Source organism: Anser cygnoides, chromosome 4, assembly GCF_040182565.1.
Source record: "Anser cygnoides isolate HZ-2024a breed goose chromosome 4, Taihu_goose_T2T_genome, whole genome shotgun sequence".
Classification (NCBI taxonomy): Eukaryota; Metazoa; Chordata; class Aves; order Anseriformes; family Anatidae; genus Anser; species Anser cygnoides.
In genome coordinates this window covers 58914106-58937911 of record NC_089876.1, presented here as the reverse complement: position 1 = coordinate 58937911, position 23806 = coordinate 58914106, and the positions used below count along the sequence as shown (strand labels likewise).

Sequence of the window (23806 nt, the reverse complement as noted above, 5' to 3'; positions counted from 1 at the left end):
AAGACCCTCAGGCAGCTTACTGCCCAGCAATTTGGTTAATCCTCACCCAAACATTGCAAAATACAACGCACAAAAATAAAACACAGTTTTGTTTTACAAAACAATAATTTTCACCAAAATTGCTATAAATCAACCTGTATTAATAAAACAGGAACCAAATACTCTGCCAAACACTGGATGGAAACCAGTTTAACCACACCGAGGTCCAAACTACACCACTGTCATACATCATATGTGTTAATATAAAGAAACCCAGCTAATCACAATTGTTTGTACTAGCCTCAGAAAGATGACCATATTCAGATGGATATACATACACTATTCTTCTCTCTTAGGTGGAAGCATTACTGTTTGTAGTATATTACTATTTTCAACATAACTCCAAGACAATGCTGTCCAGGCCTCAACTCTTTACATGTGTGAAACAGAACTTCAACCCATGAGAAACTTCTAACACTCAGGAATTCACACTCAATGCACAAAAATAGCATTTAAACAGACAAAAAAAATCTAAAAACACTCATTTCTAAAAAAAAAAAAAGGAAACTATAGGACTGACATTTTTAAAAGCGATTAAAAATTTTGAACATATATAGAATAAAAGAGCATGATTATCAGAGCAGTGATCTGAAAGCACTTTCAGAGCACCCCAAAATGTTGATTACCTGCTTTACAGCCTAAGTTTTATAATAAGACAAGTTTCAGCTTGTAATAGCATTTAGATTCAGAAGCAAATCCTTTTCTTTCTTCATCTTCTAAATTCAGTCAAGTATGTCCTCATTTATTTAGAATGACCCCAGGGTCAGTGCAGCAGGAGGGCAGGAGGTGCTCCAGGCAGGCAGCAGCAGTTCCCCTGCGGCCTGTGGAGAGGCCCCTGGTGGAGCAGGCTGTCCCCCTGCAGCCCTTGGGTCCCACACGGAGCAGATCTCCACGCTGCAGCCCCCCCCGTGGAGGAGCCCCCGGTGGAGCAGGTGGATGTGGCCTGGAGGAGGCTGCGGCCCATGGAGAGCCCCCGCAGGAGCAGGCCCCGGGCCGGAGCTGCAGCCCATGGAGAGGAGCCCACGCAGGAGCAGGGGGTCTGGGGGGAGCTGCCGCCCACCCATGGGAGACCCATGCTGGAGCAGTTTGCTCCTGGGGGATGGATGGACCCCGTGGTACGGAGCCGTGTGGGAGCAGTTCTTGAAGAGCTGCTGCCTGTGGGCAGCCCCCGCTGGCTCAGTTTGGGGAGGACGGCATCCCATGAGAGGGACCCCACGTGGAGCGGGGGCACAGAGTGACCATGAGGGAGTGGTGCAAATGAAGTCGCAGGGACTGACCACAGCCCCTATTCCCCGTTCCCCTGTGCCACTCAGGGGGAGGACATAGAGGAGGGTGGATGGGGGGAAGGTGTTTTTAGTTTGCTTTTAGTTTCTCACTGTGCTAGTCTGCTAGTGATATGCAATAAGCTATATTAATCTCCCTACAGTGAGTCTGTTTTGCCCATGACAGTAACTGGTGAGCAATCTCCCTTTCCTTATCTCAACCCTTGAGCCGTTCCCATTGTATTTGCTCCCCTTTTTCCTTTGAGGAGGGGGAGTGAGAGATCAGCTGCAGTGGAGTTCAGTTGCATAGCAGGGTAAAACCACCACAGGCACAGGCACCTTACTATTCTTTAAGTACACAGCGCTGCTAGCACATATACAGGCATTTACATTCAGGTATTTTAAATGGAATCCTTTCTATTATGTTATAAAAGAGCATTTCTAAGAAAAGAGAGAAAGGTATCAATTAGGATGGACTAAAGAAGACATAAAAAGAAGACAGAAATGCTTTCATTAATGTATTCATTTGGCTAAGTCTAACATGGATTGCATTTCAAAATTTTTTGCTGTAGTTTTGTATGCTTTAGCTGTAACTCCTATGCAATTAAAAATATATGTAGAAGTAGATGTAGTCATTCTGCAACAGATTTGCTTGTAAGCCTTCTGAAGCCAATAACATTATACCAAAGGTCAATTTTTCCCTAGCATTTTGATCCCCATTCCCTTTCCAATTACTACAAGATACAGCATTATTTATAGCTTGAACTGTATCCTACAACATTCTTAAAACTACAATACATTTGCCAGACCACACATACAAATTGCAAATTACCCCCCACACTCCATACTGCCTAATCTACATAGCTCCTTTCTGTAGTCTGACTGAAGCCAGTTTTTGGTTACTCATGTCTGACTATACCCATACCCACCAGTGTGCATTGCTGAATATGTAATAGCCATCCAACATCCTACACTTTACAGGTACCAACAGATGTAAACCATCTTTATTTACCATACATTACATGGACTTCTTCCACAGAGGAAGATTAAGAGTGAATAATTGTGAATAACTGTGAGTACATTTGCAACCATTCCCAAACCCAGGCACAGCAATGTGATAATTTGGTTACTGAATATGACGAATCATTACTATAACTACAATTCTGTATTGGGTTTACGTCACAAGGTTTTGGTAGCAGGGGGGCTGCAGGGCTGTCCTCTGTGAGACAAGTCCAGAAGCTGCCCCATGTCAGATAAAAGCCAGCTCCAGATGGCTTAATTTTATCCCCCTTTCCCTTTGAGAAAGTGGCTGTGGTAGAGTTTGGCTGCCCAGCAGGGTAAAACCACCACCTAAGAAATCTTTTCCTACTCCTCGTTACGCTTCAGGAGCTTCTCAGGAAAGTCTAATTGTGATGAGCCTTCCTATAAAATCAATATGGCAAACTGAAAAAATACTTACGGTTGATGTGATCGATATAGTACACACCAATCTGAGGATCGTACGCAGCTTCCCATCCCCACGGCAGTTCATCCCCAACACAATCCGCAAATGACAAGGGTTTTGTTAACCTACAAATAAAGAAACAAGTTCAAGGTATAGCTTCTCTCTCTTCCCTACGTATGTTTGTTATTTGTATGAATTCCTATTGTGACAAAAGGTAAAGAATGACAATACAGAGAAAGGAGAGATATCCCTCAAACCCCCCTTACAGTTTAGGCTCTTGATTCTTTTTCCCCTGCTCCATCCTCATGAATTCATTAACTCCAAGAACATAACATAAATTATTGCAAACATTTTCCAGTACAGGTACTCAAGTGAGAAATTCATTGCAACATCTTACACATTTGACAGTTCAAAATTAAACAACAACCAATAGCTTGTAAAAGAACAATCTACATCCCTATTTGTCCTCAGAAGAACTGGACCCTTCAACCTTGAGACTGTGATGACAACACTGGATTTCAAGGTCATCTTTTCTAACGACCGTAGACAGAAAACACAGAAAAGAAAATATAACCATCTAAGATACTGCTAGCAGCACTTAACCAATCCATGTACTTGAATAAAATTAGCAGCAGTTTGGAGGAGTGCATAGAGTAGACACTTTATAAGTAACATTCAGTAGACATTCAGATGTTCACATGGTTCCTTTTTAGGAAGATAGATAATTAAAGATAGATAAATAAAGAATTAAAGATAGATAATTAAAGGTTTTCATTTTAATAAACTATTTGCACGAAATAGTTTGGTAACAATAATACATGCAATTTTTTTTGACTGAGGCTGAGCAAAGCTTTGCATCATCATGTTATTGCTGGTTTGGGGGAAAGAAACGAGTATTAAGTATTGAGTTTCCTGTTGATAAAACCACAGCCATGTCACTTACTGATATATTTAAAACGAAAAACAAAAGATTTAAGATTATCACTGTAATGTTAGTACATACTCAGAATTTAAAATATAAATCCTGACACTAGGATTACCAAACGCAGTTTGTGGGACACACAAGTATCATCTCCTTTGCTCAACGAAGCTTTCATCTCATCATGAAAATTCCATATAAATAAAAAGTTAACCATCTAATTCACATAGGGTTTTTTGGGGTTGGTATTTTTTAACAATTATTTGCAAATTTCCAAATTTTCCAAAACAAACCAGTTTATCAACATTTTTTGTGAGGAATGGCAGAGAGAAGATTGGCATATTTTACTTTCTACAAAATGAAAGGGCTTTTTTTGTGCAGAAAACACTACAGAGAAAATACTTTTAAAAGCTACTGAATTAAGTTCTTCATGTAGCTGAGCACAGTTTTGATTTCAAAATTATTGCCCCACAGAAAAATTATTGATGGATTTGACCTATCAATTCTTAAAGTAGGGCAATACTTTGTTCCTGCGAATTAGGGTTGTAGAAATTACAAATAATCAAGCTCTAATGCTCCAAAATTTCTGCAGAGTGGACAGTTGTTTTTTTTTCTTAAATGGTAAGCATGAATCTATGTTCTTGTATTTCTCTGAAGTTTAAAATATAATCCCATGAAAGTTACTGATACTTAATTTTGACAAACAAAAGAAAGCAAACACAAAGCAAGTTTGCTTATTTATTGCCACTTACAAACTGCTGTGCAAAACCACTAAACACACCGAAAACTATGACAAAACTCAGGTGAAAACACCAATGTGAAATTACATCTGGACCACTAAGGTATAAAATACAGGCTATAAGCAGCACGAGAGAGCAGTGAGAAAAGTTTATCGGGAGAGGTTATCCACAAGAATGGCCAGCCACCGCCACTTTTCGCAGCACTGTGAAAAGATGTAGCTTCTGTAGTACCTGTTTTCCTTCTTCTCTGTCGTAACCCACCGCATGCTGCCTTGCTACAGTCCAGGAACAACTATTCTACAGGAAAAAGCTGCAAGCTGCTGGGGTTACCAGCTGCCCTGCCAGATCAAACGCGCCTGCCCAAACGCTACCGATTAGCAGTTACCAGCATCGCAGCAAAGATTACTGCCTTGTTTGCAAATAGGAACAGCTAGACAGAAAGAGGGGGATCTTAGGAAAGCAGGAGAAGCCTTTGAAAACCAGGATAATACAATCGCAGCTTCAGTCAGGCTGTCCGCAGCACGCAGCGGACTGAACACCGGGTACCTGTGATAAAGAGTTCCCAGGCCGCTACTCAGAGGAAACATCAATGGCATGAAAGCAAGAGCCCTTCAGCGCGGCCGGTTAGTCGTGTGGACCTGTGCCAGCTACGAAGGAGCATCATGCTGCGAAGAAAGTCCTGCCTTGAATTACACTACAGACGTGGATTTTCATAAAACATTTCTTACACTGAAAAAAAATAATAAAAAATCCACTTCATCCTTAGCTTTAATGTTATAGTATTGAACTGCAAGATTTGCATTTTGATTTAAGGAGTAAAAATATTTGAAACACAATATCGCAGAGTGGGGATCATAGCAAACTCGTATAAACATGCACAGATGGTCTTTCTAATAAATTCACTTAAAACTCTGTACAAGCATTTAATACTTTCACCAAAGACACAACACAGCTAGCAACAATCAGAAGTTGTGACTTTTAAACCACCTCTACAGGAAGGATGTATTCCCAGTAATATCCTGGCTTTTCATCTGTACTCCTCACCAATTTTATTTTTAATCAAATACTGACTTCTTACTGTTACAGCTCATTCTGCAGCTTGGAGCTGCACGGACCACTCTGGCCATATGGATGTTGTGCCCAGGTGTTATCACCTTTCAGAAATCGGACACCGTGAGAATGAAAAGCAGCCGCCGTCTCTTCCCACTCTCCATAAATTAATGCGATTAAAAAAAAAAAAAACACTGTGGAAAAGTACTACTCAAGCGACCCACTCTAGTCCTCAAACAGAAGAAGAGGGAGGCAGAGGCACCAAAGTCCGGATAGTGCCGGACAGATTCTGTTCTTCTGGATCATGCTTGGACATCACAGCTGTGACATCCAAACTACATCAGAACTGCTCCTGAGTACATTTTTAAAACTTGGGCAGGTGTGTACATAACAAGATCATAACTATCTAACAGTGTTACATCCCCATGGCTCTCTCGTTTGTTCCAGAGTCTTTTAATAGCACAGGATTTTTGAGCCAGACACTTTTTACGATGAAGCAGCAATCAGCACAAGGAGATATCAGGCTGGTTTGAGCCCTCAAAACTGTCCCCATATAAATACTATTTACTTTCAAAATACATACGGCAAATGGATGAAATTAATATGACATGAAGACAAGTAAAATGCAAGAGAAAATCTGTAAGACAGAAGTCGAAAGCAAGGAGTTATGAGATAGTTATGAGATGTAACTGGGAAGGAAATAATACCTGAGAGCAGGGGCTGCAGGAATCTTGCCTGTGTGAATATCATTATCTGTGACATAAAAACAGCTGATGGACGGACTGCCATTACATTCATTAACCGTGACCCAAGAAAAATGAGGTTTATTGCACCATAATAGAGGATTAAGTGCTGCGTCTCAGGGCACTGATATTCCAAGGTAGTAGTTTGCAACACTTCTTCGGTTTGTGGTTATCAATTTACATGTTCCTGAAAGAATGCCAATACTCAGAAAAGGATGACTTGAAGTCCACATTTAGTGTACTATGAAGCTGAACCAGTTAACAGAAGGTTTTTTAAATGCATATTCATTAAACTCGAGTATTCCCACCTATGGGCAATATTTTTATTTATTTATTGATCCTTTTTAGAATTCTGTCCGAATGAAGTCTAATTCATTAGCCTTAAACTCATAAATAGCAATTTTTTTCTACTCAACCCTGTACTGCTGCCATGTTTCCATTTCAGCCTATGGATTGAAGCATGCTCCAAGGACCGCGAGAACAAGCAGCGGGTGCGTACCACAAGAAGTGCCTACTCCTAGGAAAGCCAGGAAGAACTCTCTAACTCCACTGTGCAAACAGTATATAACTGTGCTGTTGCCAATCACTCCACAGATACCCTGGGAAACCCAGGAGACAAATACGGCTTACAAATTGAGAAGCTATATTGCCACCTCAAATTCACATTTTTCTTTCGAGTTTTCAAAAAACTTACCCAAGACTTTGAAAAGTAGATTCTGCAATGATACGTGTTATCATTAATGGCTGCTGCTCTTATAGACATGACTACAGATAAGTCTGCATATGCATTCAAAATTAATAAAGAGGATGATGATGTTGTAAAATGGAAACATAACTACAGACTGACCGACTGTCAATGCAGTGTTGTTTGATTTGGTCAATTTTGTGCACTTTTGTGCTTGAGATACTCCCTAGACCACAAAAATATACAGAAGTGATGTTTTTTCCTAAGGTCAATGACCACAAAAAATGAGAAATTTACTACATGTAGTAGTAAATGCTCTCTTTCTGTTAGGATACAGACTACCCATGGTATTTCACACTTCCTTGATGATCAGTGTGCATATTCTTCAAAAGGGTATGCATATGTGTACACACAAAAACATTTCCATGCATTATTCGATACAAGAGTAATGCTGCATTCTGCTGCATCCCTTCTCTGAGACTTCATTTCTCTCCAAAATCTCCTCAGGATGAAGTCACAACACTGAAGCAGAAATTACCCATATTATGATTAGGACTCTACTTTATCAACAGGAAACTCCAGAATTTGGTCTTTGCTCCCTTCTAAATTCATCTGACTTCCTTAGCATATTTCAAGTGCTGATGTTACCCGTACAAGCAAGGACTACACGAGTAAAGCTTGAGATGTTTTGCTTAGACTGATGTAATGCAATTCATAATAAATGTGATGAAGAATGAGGAGAATAGAGAAAAGTAAGAAGGCACATCTCAGAAAACTGACGGAGGACAACAAAAAAGAAACAAATCCAACACTCTTCCTCAATTAGAAAGGAGAAAAATGCAGGTTGGTAAAAGGTGCATAAAATATACCTGAGAACTACGAACAGGTTCATCCTAATCTCTTTCAAAATGACTTCCAAGAATACCTCCTTTGTTGTGCAATGCTTGACCTACAGTCAAGACTCGGAGGTTTGAATTCAATTATAACTAGGGTCAATGCTCAACTTCTATAGCAATTTCGACATCCATTTGAAAACCTTCTCCAAATCCCAATTATCCCCTACCCAGAATGCCCTCACGTGCTTTGCCTTGCAGCAAGATCTAGCACAACATTTATCTGAAGTGTTACACAGATTAAATTTCATACCCATTCATTCTTGTATACTGAATGCTATATAACGATGTACATTGCACATTTCTCATACAATGCAGGACTCTCTATTACTTTTTTTAAAAGAGATTATCAACTCTTCTGACAAATACAGCTCTTCTCCACACTCTATGAACTGAGAAGACAAAACTTTAAGGTACATCTATTAAAACATAACTGAAGAACCCCAAAGATGGAATGACACATGCACACTTACCTGGAACCTGCCTCACTTAACTACACACACCCTTACAAAAGGGTGTACAGGTGACCTACCAGCCACACAATACAATGGTAACACCACTTTTTCTGAGCACTTCCTTGCAAATACTTCCAGTCAGCACAAGGACACAGAATACAAGCATATATGATCAACGTCAGTTACTTTCTCACTTATATTGCAAAAACACAACTGAAAACATTCCATTCTTATTTTCATGCAGTAGCTCAAATGTAAATATTTAAATGAACTGATCAGGCAAAGGAATGTATAGAGAAAGAGAAGTGTTCAAATTCTTTACTAGAACTCCTAATTTAGTGTTCGAGTTGGATCAATTGTTAAAAGTTAAAATCAATTAAACTCTTACCCAGTTTTCTAATGCTACAACCATTATGAATTTAAAAGATCTATTAACCTATCTTCTAATCCCATTCCAAATATGCTGCCAGACATGGATTTTACTCACGTCAGGCACCCAAGATGGATTTCTTATATAAAACTCACGGGTGCAATTCATCCCATCAACTTTAAGAGTTCGTTATCTAACCTGAATTACTCATTTAGGTTCCCTATGGAGACTAATTCAGCACATCTACTTAGACTGAGGATGAATAACACTCTGAAGGTTTCCCTCTTTTTCTACGTGACGGTAGAAATCATCTAAATATGAGGCTCCTGACCGAAAGCAAGGTGACTAAATTTAAGCAGGACAAATACTTAGCGGTACTGTCCAGGTAGCAGACTGCATACAGCACTGCAGAGGAGACCAAGCTGCATCTCCATGCTGCAGGCTAGGGTTAGAAAGGGAGCACTGCGGCTCACTAGGGCTGAGGTCTGTATCCACTGGCAGCACAAAAGTTACATCAGGAAGACCATCTTCTCTTCTACAAATTAGTGGCTGAAGCTGCAACAAAACACGCTTAATTTCTGTTGTCAGCTCCCTAACTTTAAGAAGTGGTAACTGGACCACTTACCTGTAGAAAGTGGCAGAATTTGCATGCTCATAAAACACTCTTTTCACTATTTTCTTTGATCATTCAAGTCTATAAACTAGCCAACCCCATGCACAATTTCTCTCTCCAAAATCTCATTCACGGTTCTGTTGACAGGATTTCAGTTTCTAAACACCGTGTTCTTAACACAGCAGTCCCTCCCATTCAGATAGCAGTCCAAGACGTTATGTACAAACTCTGCAACGCTTAGGTACGTTCTCTTTTAACAAGGGTATTATTAAGATAAACTACCAGTTCATTACAGGTATTATTTTGAACGAGTAATTCAGCGAACATCAGCATGACATGAGAATACATTAAACAAGGGCTAGCATGCTGGCAGCCCCTGTTTTATTATAGTCCTTAAATATCAGAGGGTCAAGAGTCTTGTTTGTCTTGCTCACAAGATTTGTGCAATCATTTTTCAGTGGACATTAACATACACGTCACCTTTTCTACACCAATACAGAATCAGTAAGAATAGTTCAAACTAAATGCCACCCCAGTCTTTAATTATGAAAAGCTCTCAATAATACCAGATAACGCTGTTTATGCCTACAGCCACCATAGCACGTGCACCATTAGCCTGTTCAGCATTACACCTGCATGCATACATCAGTGTAGGCATATAAAGGTTCCTAGCTACACACCTCACCTGTACACGTAGCTGCCAGCAGTACCCTGAGAGCACCGTGCCTTTGCTTTCTTGTACCACAGCTGCATACTCAGAAGCTAACTGCAGAGATTAAGTCACAGGGGAGTTGTGCACATTTAGCTGAAAAAGACTTACTAATCCCATCAGCAGGTATTTATTTCTGGGATACACTGAACATTTTCACTCATTTTCCAGATCTCAGATCCTTTTGTTCCTGATAATACGAGGACGAGTAAAACAGTCAAATTTGTATACAAAGAATGGAAACCTGCAATAATTGGGAGATGACTCTAGTTTTCAAAACACCATACAGGTATAGTACCATTTTTAATAGCTTGCAATTTCTATCCTATAATTCCTTTAAACCCCCAAATACTTATGACAGCAAGTAGGCCCTAAAGAAATGTATTTTTTGTGTTTTAGAGGTTTTTTTGGTAAATGAAAACGTACACACACGCAGGTAAGTGCTTATACTAAGAGACATGCGTAAGTAAGTTCACCACCTTGCAGCAACACGGAATGGCTGGACAATATCTGGGGATGTACTGTTGGGGTAACAGCTCTCGCAAGTGTTTTACAAGCTCAAGCACTTCGCTCCAGTACTGAATTCATTCTGGCAGTGGTTTACAATGACATCTCCCATATTACAAGCCAGTTATGGATTTGTGTAGATAGGACTAGACCACATGCAAAAATGTTTGAGGGAACCTAAGTAAGGCTTGGAAAAATAGAGTTTCCATTAAAAGACTCTTGTCTAGCTAGCCAGCAGCCCAGGTCAACAGAATATTGTGTTCAGGCAGCGTACAAAGATCAGAAAGAAACTAAACAATCTTTTTCCTTCCTCATTGGTTTTTGTTGTTGTTTTTTTAAATCTTTTTTAGAGTACTGAATAAATGGTTTCTTCTCTATAATTTAGGCAAAGTACTCAAGGCTGTTTTGAAATGCTTTGCTGAAAAGGGCAGTGTGCTGAATGGTGTCTTTCTTGGTTCTCATTTAGAGAGCCCTTCAGAGCCGCAGTTACATTAGCACTACCATGTGAAATGGCCGTGGCAGCCCATTATCTGTGCGGGCTGTTACTGCCAAAAGGCCTTCCTGAAGACCAGCTCAGTTCCATATGCTGTACCATGGCACACAGCCGCTCACAATATTCAGTGCATACTGCTTAGAAACAAGCTGGTACCTCACCATCAACGGCTTTGGAGACAAGCACTAAGTACTGTAGGAAACTGTACTCTGTTCCTTCAATGTTTTCCAGTTAACTACTCTTCCCAATTCGGTCAAGAAACACTCAACTGCCAGGACAAGGATGAAAACAAGCCAAACTACCCATCTGAAACCCTACTACAGGAAAAAAATCCTAAATTCAATTTGTTTACACATCACTTTTACTAAACTTCTATAACATCAAAAAACAAACTTTGAAAAAAAAAAACTTGTTTCCAGTAAGACATCTACTACAAACAGAACCACTCTAAGATAATGCAGCCTATGTAGTTAAGAGACAGGATGCACTGCACATTGAGAGCAGCAAGTTCTTTAAAACAAATATCTACTCACATCTGCAAAGAATGAGTCCACTTAATTTAACAGCGCAAATAAAGCCTCCAAAATTACAATCTGATAATAAGAATAACCGAAGAAAAGCTACTACAGAATGAATGCTGTCCCTTAACAAAAAGGTGGGTGGGTTTTCTGTTGTTTGTTTTTGTCTTAGAAAAGCCAATAAAATCTGCAGAAGTAGTGAACCAAACTAAAAACCAAGATACCCACCATGCAACCTAGGAGGGATAAAACCAACCAGACCAAATCCAAAGTGCTGTGAAATATGTAAATCAAAATTCTTATATGATGGACTGCCCAGTTTTCCCAAAAGATCCCTCCCTACCTCACTTCACTGTTTTGCAAGTGTCCTATAGAATCATCATCAGTGCTCGCAGTATGTGAACAAGAACTATTGTGCTTTTATTTTGAAAAAGGCATATCCCCATTGCTCAAACTTCCTACCCATCCCCAGATTCCCAAACATAGAAAAGTTAAGGATGGAAAAAAACCAACCACCACCAAACAGCCAGGGAACTGATGTCCTCCTCACACAGGCACGCAAGAAAGCATGTAAGAGGGAACGTGCTGCCGCCCAGCTTACCATGAGATGCTACGTGCATCTTCAAGATGGCCATAGCATCCATTACAGCAGCAATGAAATAGAGCTGAACTGCCTCTTCCCAGTGCCCAAGGGGTTAACATTAGCTCGATGTCAGCTCGCTCTGTCCCTTCACAGGTGCTTCTGAAAAGGCACACAGACTGAATGGCCCAGACCCAGAAGGGGAAGAACGCTTTTGGGAAGGAAGGGACCCACACCCACTGCTCGCAGGACCAGGTCAAACTGCCTGCTGGCATGGTTTTTTGTTTCCTTTTCCTTTTGATTATGATAAACTGTTTTTGCTTTCTACTTAACAATAACCATCAGCGAAGAAAAAAAAAACACACGGAACACAGCTATACGTTTTGCTACATCATTTTAGCAACAGAAGATAATGGAAAAAAACAAAGAATGAAAAGGAGAATGAGTAATATTTTGTAGGGGAAAAAAAAACAAACAATCAGATCACTTTACTGGTAATTTGTTTATCCCCTCAGCATTGCCAAGTTCAACGCAAAGCAGACATTTTGCAAGGCTATGGGGTGGGGGAGCAGGGGGCGGAGGAGTGGAAATGGGTAATGCCACACATGTTTTCTCCTGCGTCTTTCTTTGACACGGCAGTTGGTCCTGTGCTGGCATGTAAGCACTATAATATTAGACACCTGGAATGTCAGGAATGTCTGATAACCATACCCTCGCGCAGGGATAATTCCACAGCCATAAACCAGCGATACGACCTTTGAGCTTTTCCCCTGGAAAGCTCAAATGCAGTGACATTATGAAAAGGCTGTTACTTGCAGCGTTGCTATAGGTTAGTTGTATACGTGCTTGTACACTGTTGATAGAGGGAGACCATGATGTCAATCAAGAGCCCTGTTAAGAAAATTAGCTATTAGTTTTAATCTGAGGCCATAAGCACTATGATATTTTTCCAGCTGGATTAAATGTTATCAACCCTACAATCTCTACCTGCAAACTTGACTTGGAAATGTTTCCTTTACCTGGCTTCTCTCACTTCGCTTCTCATTTCGTATATTACCAAACTATTTTTGTACAACGGGAAGACATTTCCTTAGAAATACATGTTTAAAAAAAAATAAAAAAGGTCAAGCATTGGTTTGTGAAATTCAAACTCTGCAAAAGCTTCTGTAAGCAAAACCAAGCAACATCTGTCCCCAAAAGCTTACCATTTAACCGAAGCATGATATAACAAACAATAGGAGGAAAATGACCACAGGCTGTGTTGTGGTTTAACCCGGCTGGCAGCTAAACACCACACAGCCGTTCGCTCACCCTCCCCCCTCCCTCTCTGGGATGGGGGGAGAGAAACGGGAAAGTGAAGCCTGTGAGTTGAGATAAAGACAGTTTATTAAGACAGGAAAATAATAATAACAATAATAATAATAATAGTGATAATGGTAATAGTATTAACAATAATAATGTGTAAGAAAACAAGTGATGCACAATGCAATTGCTCACCACCCGCTGACCGATGCCCAGCCTATTCCCGAGCAGCCGGCCCCCCCACCCCGGCCAGCCACCCCTATATATTGTTTAGCATGACGTCAGATGGTATGGAATACCCCTTTGGCCAGTTTGGGTCAGCTGTCCTGGGTCTGTCCCCTCCCAGCTCCTGCTGCACCCCCAGCCTGCTCGCTGGCAGGACAGAGCGAGAAGCCGAAAAGTCCTTGGCCTGGTGTAAACACTGCTCTGCAACAATTAAAACATCAGCATGTTATCAGCGCTCTTCTCATCCTAATCCAAAACATAGCACCCTACCAGCTACTATGAGGGAACATTAACTCTGTCCTAACTGGAACCAGGACAGATATCCACCCCTTATTCCATACCATTTATGTCATGCTCAGGTTACACTCTGTCCAATACATTCTAATTAATCACCATTTTCATCTATGATATATAGCAATCATGGTAGTGATGACATACATTATTATATAATAATTAACATACTACAATTCAACTCATGGGCTATTCTCACCCAGTATCAAATCCCCTTGAGGTACACACCGGACCTCCCCATTCTTTTGCATTACCCACCAAGTGCATCCAGGTCCCTGAGCAAAAGCAATTCCACGAATGGGTTTGCCTTTTCCTGAGGCAGGAGTAGCCCAGACTGTTTTACCCAGCATGTTTCTTACGTGCACTACAGGAACTTTATCCCCTTCTACAGTGCGTAACAGGTTTGATTGGGCAGGTCCAGCTCGGTTGGCAGATCCCCTGGTATTGACTAACCAGGTGGCCTTTGCCAAATGTGTATCCCAATTTTTGAATGTCCCAGCACCCATTGCTTTCAGTGTAGTCTTCAACAGTCCATTGTATCGTTCAACTTTTCCAGAGGCTGGTGCATGATAGGGGATGTGATACACCCACTCAATACCATGTTCTTTGGCCCAAGTGTCTATAAGGTTGTTTCGGAAATGAGTCCCGTTGTCTGACTCAATTCTCTCTGGGGTGCCATGTCGCCATAAGACTTGCTTTTCAAGGCCCAGGATAGTGTTCCGGGCGGTGGCATGGGGCACAGGATATGTTTCCAGCCATCCGGTGGTTGCTTCCACCATTGTAAGTACGTGGCGCTTGCCGTTGCGGGTTTGAGGGAGTGTGATGTAATCAATCTGCCAGGCCTCTCCATATTTATATTTCAGCCATCGTCCTCCATACCAAAGAGGTTTTGACCGTTTGGCTTGCTTGATTGCAGCACATGTTTCACAGTCATGAATAACCTGTGCTATAGTGTCCATGGTCAGGTCCACCCCTCGATCACGAGCCCATCTGTAGGTTGCATCTCTACCTTGATGGCCTGAGGTGTCATGGGCCCATCGGGCTATAAATAATTCACCTTTATGTTGCCAGTCCAGGTCCACCTGAGCCACTTCAATCTTAGCAGCCTGATCCACCTGCTGGTTGTTTTGGTGTTCTTCAGTAGCCCGATTCTTGGGCACATGAGCATCTACATGGCGTACCTTTACAACCAGGTTCTCTACCCGGGCAGCAATATCTTGCCACAATGCCGCAGCCCAGATGGGCTTGCCCCTGCGCTGCCAGTTGTTCTGCTTCCATTGCTGTAACCACCCCCACAGGGCATTTGCTACCATCCATGAATCAGTATAGAGATAGAGAACTGGCCACTTTTCTCGTTCAGCAATATCTAAAGCCAGCTGAATGGCTTTTACTTCTGCAAACTGACTCGATTCACCTTCTCCCTCAGCAGCTTCTGCAACTCGTCGTGTAGGACTCCATACAGCAGCTTTCCATCTCCGATGCTTTCCCACAATACGACAGGACCCGTCAGTGAACAAGGCATATTTCTTCTCATTTTCCGGTAGCTTGTTGTACAGGGGGGCTTCTTCAGCACGAACCACCTCCTCCTCTGGTGATATCCCAAAGTATTTGCCTTCTGGCCAGTCCATAATCACCTCCAAGATTCCTGGGCGACTGGGGTTTCCTATTCGAGCCCGCTGAGTAATCAGTGCAACCCACTTGCTCCATGTAGCATCAGTTGCATGATGCGTAGAGGGGACCCTTCCTTTGAACATCCAGCCTAGTACCGGCAGTCGGGGTGCCAGGAGGAGCTGCGCTTCAGTACCGACCACTTCCGAAGCAGATCGAACTCCTTCATATGCTGCCAATATCTCCTTTTCAGTTGGAGTATAGCGGGCTTCAGATCCTCTGTATCCCCGACTCCAAAACCCCAGGGGTCGACCTCGAGTTTCCCCAGGTTCTTTCTGCCAGAGGCTCCAGGTGGGACCATTCTCTCCGGCTGCGGTGTAGAGCACATTCTTTACATCTGGTCCTGTTCGGACTGGCCCGAGGGCTACTGCATGAACTATTTCCTGCTTAATTTGTTCAAAGGCTTGTCGTTGCTCAGGGCCCCATTCAAAAGCATTCTTCTTACGGGTTACTTGGTAGAGCGGGTTTACAATCAGACTGTAATTTGGAATATGCATTCTCCAAAACCCCACGACACCTAGGAAAGTTTGTGTTTCTTTTTTGCTAGTTGGTGGAGACATAGCTGTTATTTTGTTGATCACATCCATTGGGATTTGACGGCGTCCATCTTGCCATTTTATTCCTAAAAACTGGATCTCTCGTGCAGGTCCTTTAACTTTATTCTGTTTTATGGCAAAACCGGCCTTCAGAAGGATTTGGACTATTTTCTTCCCTTTCTCGAAAACTTCTTCTGCAGTGTCACCCCACACAATGATGTCATCGATGTACTGCAGGTGTTCAGGAGCTTCCCCCTGCTCCAGCGCAGACTGGATCAGTCCATGGCAAATGGTAGGGCTGTGTTTCCACCCCTGGGGCAGCCGATTCCAAGTATATTGGACTCCCCTCCAAGTGAAAGCAAACTGTGGCCTGCACTGTGCTGCTAGAGGGATGGAGAAAAATGCATTAGCGATATCAATTGTGGCATACCACTTGGCTGCCTTTGATTCCAGTTCATACTGGAGTTCTAGCATGTCCGGCACTGCAGCACTCAGTGGTGGCGTGACTTCGTTCAGGCCACGATAGTCCACTGTTAGTCTCCACTCACCATTAGACTTTCGCACTGGCCATATGGGACTATTAAAAGGTGAATGAGTCTTGCTGATCACTCCTTGGCTCTCCAGTTGACGAATTAGCTTATGGATGGGACTCAGGGAGTCTCGGTTGGTGCGATATTGCCGCCGGTGCACAGTTGTGGTAGCGATCGGCACTTGCTGTTCTTCAACCCTCAGCAACCCCACAACAGAAGGGTCCTCTGAGAGACCAGGCAAGGTAGACAACTGTTTAATGTCCTCTGTCTCCAAAGCAGCTATGCCAAAAGCCCAGCGGAACCCTTTTGGGTCCTTGAAATATCCTCTTCTAAGATAGTCTATGCCAAGGATGCACGGAGCATCTGGGCCAGTCACAATACGGTGCTTTTGCCACTCATTACCGGTTAGACTCACTTCAGCCTCCAATACAGTTAACTGCTGGGATCCCCCCGTCACACCATAAATACAGATGGGCTCTGGCCCTTTATAGCTTGATGGCATTAGAGTACATTGTGCACCGGTGTCTACCAAAGCCTTATACTTCTGTGCGTCTGACGTGCCAGGCCATCGAATCCACACAGTCCAATAAACTCGATTGTCCCTTTCCTCCCCCTGGCTGGAGGCAGGGCCCCTCTAGTCCTGGTCAGAATCTTCATTTCTGTGTTTAAAGGACTGCCTGCTGGAAGTTGGAGCAGCAAACCTTTCAGAGAACTCCTTTTTCCCAATTGTTTTCCTTTGCAATTCACGTACCCGTGCCTCTAGGGTCGCAGTAGATTTTCCATCCCATTTTCTCATGTCCTCTCCATGGTCACGTAGGTAAAACCACAGGGTGGCGCGGTGTGTGTGCCCACCATATTGTCTTCCTTGCATAGATGAACGTTTACCCCTAATAGCTGAGACACTGGTTTGTACAGGTGGGGAGGAAAATAAACTCTCTTTAAGTTGGTGGATCTCTTCAGAAAGTTTCTCCAAGGTATTCTCTTTTAGCTGGTGGACACTAGTTCGTTCAGGTGAAGGGGAAGATAATCTTTCTTCAAGTTGGTGGATCTTTTCAGAAAGTTTCTCCAAAGCATTCTCTTTTAGCTGGTGGACACTGGTTCGTTCAGGTGAAGGGGAAGATAATCTTTCTTCAAGTTGGTGGATCTTTTCAGAAAGTTTCTCCAAAGCATTCTCTTTTAGCTGGTGGACACTGGTTCGTTCAGGTGAAGGGGAAGATAATCTTTCTTCAAGTTGGTGGATCTTTTCAGAAAGTTTCTCTAAAGCATTCTCTTTTAGCTGGTGGACACTGGTTCGTTCAGGTGGAGGGGAAGATAAATTCTCTTTAAGTTGGTGGACCTCTTCAGAGAGTTTCTCCACAGCTGAGACACAGGCCTTTAGGGAAGAGGAGAGATTTCCTTCGTACTGCCGGAGTATTTTAGTCACTTCATTCACTGTGGGATTCTCCTCCGTTTTCCAGGCTAGTATTGCCAATGAGTTGGCATATGATGATGGGGCACTCCGTACAAACTTCCGCCACATGGGTGGTGTACACTGGACTGCATCTGGATCTGCGGATGTTTGTGCGTCATCTAGGTCCTTATAAATTACTTCCCGTACGGCCAATTCCCTCAGGTACTGAATTCCCTTCTCCATGGTGGTCCATTTGCTTGGTAAACATACAAGTTCTTCCTTGAAGAGATACCTTTCCTTCACAGCTGACAGGAGACGCCTCCAGAGGCTGCGAGATTGTGCTCCATCTCCAATTGCTTTGTCAATGCATGCGTCCCTAGCAAGGGATCCCAGCCGCCTGGCTTCCTTGCCCTCCAATTCCACATAATTGGCTCCCGTGTCCCAGCACCGGAGCAGCCAGGTGACAAGCTGCTCGCCTATACAGCGACCAAAATCTTTTCGCACATCTCGTAGCTCACGCTGGTATAGAGTCCGGGTAATTACTGTTGATTTTTCGACATCCTCATCCTCATCTTCAGTCTTCTGCACCTTTGATGGCCGGTGTAGAGTCCGGGTAGTTACTGTTGATTTTCCGACATCCTCATCCTCATCTTCAGTCTCCTGCACCTTTGATGGCTGGTATGGAGTCCGGGTAGTTACTGTTGATTTTTCGCCATCCTCATCCTCATCTTCAGTCTCCTGCACCTTTGATGGCCCAGCCTCGTCTTCACTTCGCCCAGACTTAGCAGAAGACTGTCTGCGTTTTAAACGACCTGAGCCTCTATACCATTTTTTCACCTTGTCTACAGGGGCAACTTGCACTGCTACAGCTCGTTTCTCTGACCCAGCCACAGGGTCTGCCACAGGGGTTGGAATACCCTCTGCGGGGTCAACTTGCACTGCTACAGCTCGTTTCTCTGACCCAGACACAGGGTCTGCCACAGGGCTTGGAATACACTCTGCGGGGTCAACTTGCACTGCTACAGCTCGTTTCTCTGACCCAGACACAGGGTCTGCCACAGGGGTTGGGATACCCTCTGCGGGGTCAACTTGCACTGCTACAGCTCGTTTCTCTGACCCAGCCACAGGAGTGGGAGCAGCTGCACGAGCTGGGGCAGCTGCAGGAGCTGGGGCAGCTGCAGGAGCTGGAGCGGCTGCAGGGGCTGGAGCTGGAGCGGCTGCAGGAGCCGGAACGGCTGCAGGAGCTGGAACTGGAACGGCTGCAGGAGCTGGAGCTGGAGTAGCTGCAGGAGCTGGAACTGGAGCGGCTGCAGGAGCTGGAGCGGCTGCAGGAGCTGGAGCTGGAGTAGCTGCAGGAGCTGGAACTGGAGCGGCTGCAGGAGCTGGAGCTGGAGCTGGAGCGGCTGCAGGAGCTGGAGCTGGAGTAGCTGCAGGAGCTGGAACTGGAGCGGCTGCAGGAGCTGGAGCGGCTGCAGGGGCTGGAGCTGGAGCGGCTGCAGGAGCCGGAACGGCTGCAGGAGCTGGAGCTGGAGCGGCTGCAGGAGCTGGAGCGGCTGCAGGAGCTGGAGCTGGAGTAGCTGCAGGAGCTGGAGCTGGAGCGGCTGCAGGAGCTGCAGCTGGAGCGGCTGCAGGAGCTGGAGCTAGGTTGCTAATAACATCAATTGCAGCTCGATAGGCACAAGCCAGACCCCAGCACGCTACAGTGATTTGTGTCACTTTGGAACTGCCAGAGTCATGACACCTTTTTTTCAAGCATTCTGCCAGCTTTTTAGGATTTTGCAGTTGTTCAGGGGTGAATGTCCAAAACACTGGAGGTGACCACTGCTCTAGAAACCTGCCCATATCCTCCCACACTCCCTGCCACTCGCAACTATCCCGCCTCAAGACAGATCTCCGGATGAGATTCCTAAGTAGTTGTTTAACCCTCCACAAAATCTGAAGCGCATTCAGGAGACATAACAACAAGAGCAGGCTGGTCTGAGTATCCCAAGGATATTCAACATCTCGGAGAACCACCGTAACTAGCTTGGGGGATAAGAGGGTGGTGGTGAAGGAGAAAGGGAGAGTGAACAGGTAGGGAAACATGTCTTCCCCTGTCCCCTTCACAGATTGGCTCCCTAACGAAAACAGGCAATAGGTGTAATTGCTAATAGTTTCCGAGATATGGGTTCCAAAGTATAGAGTCGACGTCAGTGCTGAGTACAAATACCAGGTTAAAGTCATGACCAGATATCTCATCATTTCATAAGCCATTGCTACACCGCACAGTACCATAACAATCTTAAACCAGGGCCCGGAAAGGATAAACAGTGCAACAGGGAGCACATACAGAAAGTAACGCACCATAAAACTCAATTTGGAATACAGGTACAGCAGACTGGAGATTAAGGCAATCAACATCGTGACTAGCAACTATTAAGCAGGTCCAATACTTATACCAATTTTAGTTTAACACACTCTGGTCAGATTTGTCGATATCTCAACCCTTCGGGCCCCACGTTGGGCGCCAAAAAGACTGTTGTGGTTTAACCCGGCTGGCAGCTAAACACCACACAGCCGTTCGCTCACCCTCCCCCCTCCCTCTCTGGGATGGGGGAGAGAAACGGGAAAGTGAAGCCTGTGAGTTGAGATAAAGACAGTTTATTAAGACAGGAAAATAATAATAACAATAATAATAATAATAGTGATAATGGTAATAGTATTAACAATAATAATGTGTAAGAAAACAAGTGATGCACAATGCAATTGCTCACCACCCGCTGACCGATGCCCAGCCTATTCCCGAGCAGCCGGCCCCCCCACCCCGGCCAGCCACCCCTATATATTGTTTAGCATGACGTCAGATGGTATGGAATACCCCTTTGGCCAGTTTGGGTCAGCTGTCCTGGGTCTGTCCCCTCCCAGCTCCTGCTGCACCCCCAGCCTGCTCGCTGGCAGGACAGAGCGAGAAGCCGAAAAGTCCTTGGCCTGGTGTAAACACTGCTCTGCAACAATTAAAACATCAGCATGTTATCAGCGCTCTTCTCATCCTAATCCAAAACATAGCACCCTACCAGCTACTATGAGGGAACATTAACTCTGTCCTAACTGGAACCAGGACAGGCTGAAATATTTTATCTGAATAAATCAAGACAGATGTACTTATTATAAATGGTTAAAACCTTTATTTTGCTATTTTGGATGATTTATCAGCTTGGGTATGTCAGGCAGTAAGTATCAAAAGCACACTTCCTGGCAGATAGCTAACCACAGGAGGGTTAAAGACAGTACGTTACTGTAGCATGAAAATTAAGTCTGCGAAAGAGAAACTCAATGAAGAAACACGGTCCAAACCAGAAAACAATCATGACAGTAACGTCAGCATTAATAGATCTTCCTTCTCCCTAACCTTTCCCTTTCTCCCTATCTGTAATTTCATATACACACTTGTCCAAATGAGCTCTACAGAAAATAATCCTGAAAATGCTGTTCTGTGAACTCCCCTTTGCTCCTCTTGCAGACGAATGCTTGCACTACAAGGAACCTTTGGATTTATGGAGAGGGTATTTATCACACTCCTTTGCCTAACTCTGCTCCCACTGAAGTCAACGGGAGTGTTACCAAATTCAGTAGCAGGAAACTTAAATCTGTGACAAGCTCTTTTGAAAACTCCCATCCATCTGAACATCTCAAATAACCTCACAAACATTCGCCTTCAGCACCGCGAGGCACTTCAGCCAAGTACACCAATCATTCCACAAGCAGGGAAGAGTGAACTTAAGTTAACTGCCCAAGGTCACTGCAATTCAGACACAGACCTACAAACTGCACCCTAGGGGAGACTACACCATCTCTAACCATAATTCTCAATACCGAGCTCTTCGTGTCTGTATTTCTAGCTTCCCACCCAATCACTTGGTTTGTAGCCATTTTTACCGCAGACCTCATGAAACCATTAGGTACTTGACGGTATCCCCGCAGCTCCTGCTGCAAAAAGACTGCCCTAGCTCTAACAGTACCAAGGACACTTGGCCAACCTCTGGCGCTGGTGAACTCTATTTCCAGATGCTACAAGAGTAGTAGCAGTCTTTAAAATGGACTAACGATTGTTTACATGGAAAAGGAACAAACACACCACTGGTTTTATACAACTGCAAGCAGCACACTACTACAAAGAAAGAGAGGGGAATACGTTTGCATCTTAGTGTTAATAACAGACCATTAAAAAGTCTGACAACCCTTGGTGCAAATGGTTAAGAAAGCTGCCTTAAATCATTTTGGCTACAGTTCCACAGAAGCCAGCCTCTAGAAAAGCCTTTACATCCGTGAGAGCAGAGCGAGGGACCCTGCAGCTGCCCAAGAAACCTGGACACCACAGCCTGACCCAGACAGTGAAACTGCACGACTGAAATAACAAATAAGGACTGTGACAAACGTGCTTGCTTCACACAAATCTAATCACACAACTTACAAATACTTGGTGCTGAGGTATCAAAGTACTCTAAAATCACAGTTGCAACAAGGTTTCAGATATACGTCCTGGCCTACACTTAATCCCACCTTCCAATGATGCTAATATATAAAACTTATAAATAAATAAATATAAATATAATATATATATTAATAATAAAAACTTAAAATAGTTATAAATACATTTAGTGAAATTAAACTGCCTTCCTCCGTATATTTCAAGCCACGCCCAAAATAGTATTCCATTAAACAAAATAGAGTTCCTTCAGCACCTCTGCTGTTTTTACATTCTTTATTCGCAATATTAATTGAATTCAAGTTTTAGATGAAATTTATTCCCACTGGCAATACGATTTGAGGAATGGGAAATATCCAGCAATTATATAACAGGAAACATCGAAGTGTTCTGCTCTGACTTCCTTCCCGCACACCCACTCCCAGAAACTGCCTTCAAAAAGGGAAAAAAAAGAGAAAACGCTATACCAAAACCTTGTACAAATGCACCAAACTTTCTAGTACTCACTAGCAGGAGTACTACATATACTCAATTTACTTCAGCATGGCTCTCCGTTTAATAAAGAAAGAAATCAGCTTTTACCTCTTGTGTCAAACTGACTAAACATCTTTCAAGGTCAGATATGCTTTTCAGTTCCTAGAAAGGCAAAATTCAAAAAAAGGAAGGAAAAAAAAAAAACCACAGAACCCTTATAAGCCTTTCCTCTACCCCCTCTGTCCCTCTTTATTGAGTATATTTGGCACACGCAGCTGTTCAGAGCAGGAGAAATACTTCCTAGGCGGTAATTTGCAAAGATTGCTTAGGAATTCTGCGAGACATTATAAAAGGCAACCTGGACCTGCCAGAAGAGCTAATGCTCTACTTACCAGACTGGAATAGAGCTGTCTACCTTTCCTACATGTGGAAATGCTCCCTTCAAGTTTGTTAGCAGTTTGCATCACTGGTTTACAAAGATAATTCTAATCCAGGTTAAGGAATTACTTCAGAGATCACAAAGTTTGTTAAAACCTATTCCCTGGCTCTGGTCCCTAATAGCACAGAGTAAATTACCATCATTTCTTCAAATAAGTGTACAAACATCAAAACTATATTCATAATACTCCCATGAGTAGGTAAAAGCAACGTTTTACCAATCCTGTCTTTCAAGGTGAAAGTGTATGTGAGAAGGGGAAAGAAGACAGGAACACGAGCATGAGGTTATTTTGCACATTCGCAAATTTAATTGCTTAAGCTAACACACAGAAACTCCAAATAAAAAAAGGAAAGAGGTTACACACAAAAATCAGCAAAGAGATTTTGTAGCACTGAATCACTTTTAATTGGAGCAAGAGACATTAACTATGTTTGCCAATACTGCTGAAGAAGGCATTCAGCTCCTC

The 23806-nt window shown here is 43.2% G+C and overlaps 1 protein-coding gene across 5 annotated transcripts in view; it reads right to left on the bottom strand.

Moving 5' to 3' along the window:
• WWC2 (WW and C2 domain containing 2) overlaps positions 1-23806 on the bottom strand; it is a 106871-nt gene that overhangs the window by 63028 nt on the left and 20037 nt on the right. For all 5 annotated transcript variants that reach the window (XR_007168824.2, XM_013179851.3, XM_013179853.3 and 2 more), the window contains one exon: positions 2761-2870. Coding sequence is in view for 4 of the 5 variants with exons in the window: in XM_013179851.3 (XP_013035305.1) it covers positions 2761-2870 (110 nt within the window). In the remaining variant the exon portion in view is untranslated. The remainder of the gene's footprint in view (positions 1-2760; positions 2871-23806) is intronic.